At 37.3% G+C, this 6,000-nt stretch overlaps 1 protein-coding gene across 1 annotated transcript; it reads right to left on the reverse strand.

Moving 5' to 3' along the window:
• Positions 1-4,180: 4,180 nt before the first annotated feature.
• Positions 4,181-5,783, reverse strand: LOC136233804 (dof zinc finger protein DOF5.4). The gene has a single exon (XM_066023494.1). The coding sequence runs from the start codon at positions 5,446-5,448 to the stop codon at positions 4,459-4,461; it is 990 nt and encodes a 329-aa protein (XP_065879566.1). The 5' UTR covers positions 5,449-5,783; the 3' UTR covers positions 4,181-4,458.
• Between the last annotated feature and the right edge of the window lie 217 nt (positions 5,784-6,000).

The raw sequence follows: 6,000 nt of genomic DNA on the forward strand, positions 1-6,000 counted from the left end.
GACCGGTTCATAGTTTTTGTTAATAGACTGGTTAACCGACCATGTGCACCCCTAGCGTTTGGTATTTGATGTGGATATGTATAAGGATAAAGGTTGGGATATAGATAAAAATAAGATAGTGGAAAATTATTATTTCATGTTTGATATGTTGGATAGAGGTATGATAAAATAATATATTTTACTATCTTACTCCTATTTATATTACAGCAAGTTAATAACTAGGGATAAGATAGATTTTTCATCATATTAAAATTGTAGGAACTTATCTCACCCTCTTATACCATACACCTTTGGGTATAAGCGGCACTAGGCAGTTCTAATGTTTCAAATTTTTTTACAAATATACATTTTATTTAATTATTTTAATTGTGTCAAAAAGAACCGAATAAAGATCAATTTTTTAAGGCGATTTGAAGAGAATAAAGAAGTTAACAACAGTATATTATTACGAGATAAAGTACAAGTTTAGCCCTATGGTTATTTGGAAAGAACAAATATATCCTCAACATACAAAACATTGCAATCTTAAGCCTAATGTTTGCCACACAATTTATTGTCAAGGCTCAATTAATGAAAGATGCGTTTTTTTTTCTTTCTCGTGCAATTTCATGTTCTAGCTAGCCTCCAGTCTCTGGCATTCTAAACACTCAATAAGGTTTGAAATTCCTGATAATAAAAACTCACCTTCAGTTAATGAGGGTAGAAATTTAACTCTCTCGTAAATTTTAGGTCTAAAATCGTACTTTTTTGTACATAAATGTCAAATTTGATATTTTTTTAAGTTGTACGCAATGCACTTAAATTAAACAAAGAAAAATTACATTAAACATAAAAGAAAACATACAATCCATCCTACCCTTGATATCCTTCAATAACCACACTGATCTATTTCTATTATTATTAATGAAATAAAATTTTGAAGGCCCCTATATCATGCTAAGAAAGAAATAGTCCATGTGTGTAATTGTTGTCGATTTTCGATTTTATTTTAACACGTTGTATTCTTATTTGATATATATGATTACTATTAAATTCAAATATGAGATAATAATTATTTATGAAAATAATTTTTGACAATTAAGATTTTAATATTATTACATTATAATTGAAAAAAAAATGGATCGAAGGCCTCTCTAAGGGGTGTTTGGTTGCTCATTTTCATGCTCATTTTTGCCTTTTCACTTCAAAAGTGAGAGTTTTAGGTGTTTGGTTAGTGACCTCTTGTTTGCCTTTTACATCTGAAAAGCAGCATTAGGTGTTTGATTAGTGATCTCCTATTTTCCTTTTACACCCGAAAAGCAGCCTTTTACAAAAACAGAGAATCTCTGTTTTTTGGAAAAGCAGCTTTTTCCAACACCAAACAGTAGGTAAAACAAACGGGCCCTAAATAGGAGGCCCTAGGCGGACGCCTATACCGGCTCCCCCTGGAGCCTCCCATGGGTTTATGATTTGAGGGCTAACACCCTTAACCCTCCCTTATCTTCCTACTATATCTCTAAAACAAACATGCAGTGGCGGAACTAGAATTCGAGATAAGCCGGGCTCAATTTTTTTTATTAACAGTTCATTTTCACTTGAATAATAATTTGTCCTTGACTTTTTAATCAAGAATTTATCCATTCTTATAGCAAAACCAACAACAAATGCATTAAACATAACAATGAAATAAGAAAACCAGGGGAGAGAGAAAAAAACAAAAATGGAAATCGATAAACATGTAATATAAAAGATGGACTTACAAATCAGGGAAGGTTAGAAGTGGAAAAATTACGATTTGATATTGAGAATGAAGTTCATGGATGAAATCTTATCTCAATGTGAGAATCTACATGATAGGATGGATTTGCAATTAAGTAACATAACATGTTCTTTTTATTTTTTATTTTTATGTTTTAATTAATCGAAACGATACTATTTCAATCAAGTGTATACGTATCTGTATTGTTTATATCCATGGCACTGTTTCGAAAACAAAAAAGTTATTCAGTTTTTCTTCAACCTAGCCTCCTTACGACTACCATGCTATGTGCTGCAATTTCTTTTGTCGGAATTAGGGGGGCCATGTTATTATTTTCCACCAATTTCTGGCGGTTTGCCGGGGCTCCAGTCCATGCTAGCACACCTCTAGTTCCGCCAATGCAAACATGGAATAAAAGAACCTTGCATTATTTATCCTTATCTCATCTCATTTATCCATCGTACCAAACATCTGGTAAGGTCAAATCAAGCTAAAGAGCCAAATTAACAAGTCCTAACATGAATTGTGTTTTTGAAATCGCGGATAACAAAACTAAAACAAAAAAGGTGGGAAAGAATGCCACCACTTTTGTCTATTAGAGGACGCCCCAAACTTAGAGAAACAATCAACTGCATAGTTTTCTTCTGGAAAAATAAGTAAGACTCATACTAAATGAATATCCATGATAAGTAAACAGTCAAGCTAATTTCTCATCAGCTCCCACATTAACAGAACCACTGTTCTACATTTAGAAAGCAGATCAACGACGTATTTCGAGTCACTTTCAATTCAAAACAAAAACCAACCAAAAACATTAGCCGTTTTAATAGCATAAATTTCAACTTTCGTGGTGCGATGTCCCAAAGGAAGGGAAAAAACAAGCCTTCAGAAAGCCCTTATAATGAGGAATAATACCTTATGTACCAGATGGAGATAAATCTAGGTTAGCAGACCCATCAGTGTTGATTTTAGTCCAGGTAAAAGATGGAGTTAGCCTGCCAACCGAAATAGAATGAATAGAAGGAGGATGTCTAGTAGCAATGTCGAACTTCATAAGAATGCCACGCTCCAAGGACACATCCAAATCCTTAATCTCCTTCCTTAGCATACAAAGAGCATTAAGGATTAGCCCTTTTGTGGGCCGTTCTCAAGCCCAGTTTTTTACAATAAATATATAACACTATGTATCAGGATATTATTGTAAAAAATTGAGGACAATAATAAGAACATTACACATGCACACCACACAGGAAACTGTATGAAGGACGGACGAAAGGCAAGTAGCCAGTTGCGATCCATGACACAGTATAGTGTATAGTTTATGCCGTTTGAATTATAAATGAATGTCAATTTGGGTAGTCATTTCATTTCATGCAATTAGAATGTGATAGGCCTCTTGCCACCTCAACAGGTCATTTCATTTCTCAATTACACTATCCTTGGACCATTGCACTACTGCACCACTCACGTCTTTTACATTATTTTTATAAAAAAATAAAAACAAAAAATCAATTTAATTTTCAAGATATTTAAATCAGTCGCATTGTACATTTTCATTCTTCCCCTAATTTATGTGGGAAGTGAGCCCACATTCTTTGTTGTACCCAAATTAAAGCCCAAAACAGGTGAAATCCTACTATCATATTTTTCATTTCTCATTTTCAGTTTGAAGAACCTAACTAAAATTTCGGGTGCAGCATTAATTCTAATATCTAACAGTAAAAAAACCAGTGCTTCATACACCAATATATACCATACAATTCATTCAAGGAAGTTGCTATTTTTATCAATTTAGGTACTCCTAGACCAAGTCTTAGTCCTAACCCACTTCATTCTAATCTGTCTGTCGAGCGGGTCAGCCAATTCGACTCATTATGCGTGACTCCTACCAGACACCCACTCTCTGCACATGCCCACTGGTCCCCACCTTTTACTAGTAACCACCCCACCTAATCTAGGGCCCCTCCTTATTTCCCATCCACGTCATTTCTCATACTTCCCCATCCCTATCAATATCTTTGCGCGCCACGACAAACCGACCTCCCTCTCTCTCTATCCAATCACTCTGTCCCACGTGTCCGTCTACCATTTATGGCCCATTTCCCACTACCGCCACGTGGAGTCATTATCACGCATGGGTCTCGTCACTATAAATCATGGGCCCTTTTACCCACCCACCCAATCCCACTCGTACACTATCTTCCCCCCTTCCCTCCCTACTCGGTACTCACTCTCTCTATACCGATCCCCATGTTGCATTCCACTCATTATCTTCGTTTGTGTTTTCTGTTATGATGCTAATCACATAAACAACACAGGAGAATTTATAGATCCATTTTCGAACCAAACAAAACACTGTTTTTCCTCTATATTTTTTCATTTCATTTTTAATTCCAGGTACATCAGGAAATTATATATCAAAGGAATAAAAACCCTTCAAAATAATTTGGAAAAACATTAAAGGATAACAAACATGGAAGTTAGTTGCACATCACATGAACATCATCAAAGATCAAAGCCAAACATCATCCTGAATAACCAAATAAACCCCTCCCAAAAAAAGAGTAATAAATATTGAAAAAATTTACATAAAAAAATAAAAATAAACAGAAAGTCATATCATATTTATATTTTCATATCAACTCTCCTTTTTTTTTTTTTTTTGTCTTGAGAGATTTTTTTTTAATTCCTCATTTTGAAGTTAAAAAAGATGAGGACAATTACGGGAGATAGAGACTAGGTTGATCCTGATCAGTCCACTGACTCTGGTTCCAGTAAGTTTGATCAACGGAGTTAGGAAGATCAAATAAACCTTGATCACCCGTCCCTTGCCAATCCAACGTTCCAAATCCCCCATTTCCTGATCTACTACTCTGTAATTCTGATAATTCAACTTGAACCGTCTGATCAATAAACCCTCCCGCCATCGACTCATGTAGCTTCATCCCCTCATTCAATCCCGCCATCTTCTGCTGCGGCGGCTGTTTCCACTGCTGATTCTGATCCTGCTGAACTTGTTCAAGACTTTGTTGGCTCATTATGTTACTAAATCCAAACCCTAAGTGATCGTTTGTTGATGTAATTAAGCTAGTGAAGCTTCCAATCTCAGAAAATATCCCACAGTCCGATCCTTGCTCAAGCAAACCTCCCTGAAAACTTGAATTTATGAATGGCTTAGATTCATTAATGCCGTTTAGTAAATTATTCGAGGCAGAGCTTGATGAATGCGCAGACACTACTTCTAAGGCAGTGTTGCCCGCTGCTGTGGTGTTTGTAGCGGTCAGACTGGAGCTTTCGCTGCTAGAATGAGAATTTGAGGATTTCCGTTCCCGTTGCTGTTCTTCTTGTTGCTCTTGCGGCTGCTGCTCTGGTGGCGGTCTTGTTGTTGTAGCGGCAGTAGTGGAGGCGGTGATATCTGTTGTCGAAGTGGTTTGTTTAGGTTTAGAGCGCTTCGTCTTGCGACAGCCACCTCCGACGGGAACGTTACGGAGGACGCCGCCTTTAGTCCAGTACCTACGGCAGCTCTTGCAGAAGTGACGTGGCTGTGAGAGATTGTAGTTATTGTAGTAGCAAAACTTGGTGTTGAGTGAGTCACACCTCGGGCACTTCAATGCTTGTTGATTCTGGTGATTGTGCGGCCTCAACCTCCGGTCACCTCCTCCGGCGTTAAACAAACGGCTTCCGCCTCCAATCGAGTGAATGTCTTGCATGTCTTAATTTAGCCTCCTCCACTTGAAATCAGTAGAAATCTCAACTGGATATATAATCCAAATTGAAAATGGAAAAACCAAAAGTATTGCGTAGAAGAGTTTCGAAACTTCCCTTCTGAAACCGCTCACATTAAACTGACCTTGAAATCAGAGCTCAAAAATCTCAGAGAAAGGAAGAGAGAATAGCGCGAATGGAAGGAAGAGAGAGGGGCAGAATTCTGAGTGAAGTCTGACAAATATCCGCTTGAAAATCTTCTAGTAACACAATATCATCTCGCCAAAGACCTAACAGTCCCTGTATAAAACCAACAATTACCGTAAATATCCCTGACAATGTAAAAACCCAAAAATATCCATATCAAAAGAGTGGGCTGGTTTGAAGAAGAAGGGCGTAGCATGGAATTTGAAGAGCACGAGGTTGGAGAGTACGGAATGGAAGAAGATCGGGTCGTCGAATACGGAACACGTGGACGGGTGAGAAGAGGGAAGAGTTGCTGATCACAAAATGAGGCTGTCTACTTGTCGGCCACCCCCGATTTATCTGCGATGCAA

This window comes from Euphorbia lathyris, chromosome 1 (genome assembly GCF_963576675.1).
Source record: "Euphorbia lathyris chromosome 1, ddEupLath1.1, whole genome shotgun sequence".
NCBI classification, from domain to species: Eukaryota; Viridiplantae; Streptophyta; class Magnoliopsida; order Malpighiales; family Euphorbiaceae; genus Euphorbia; species Euphorbia lathyris.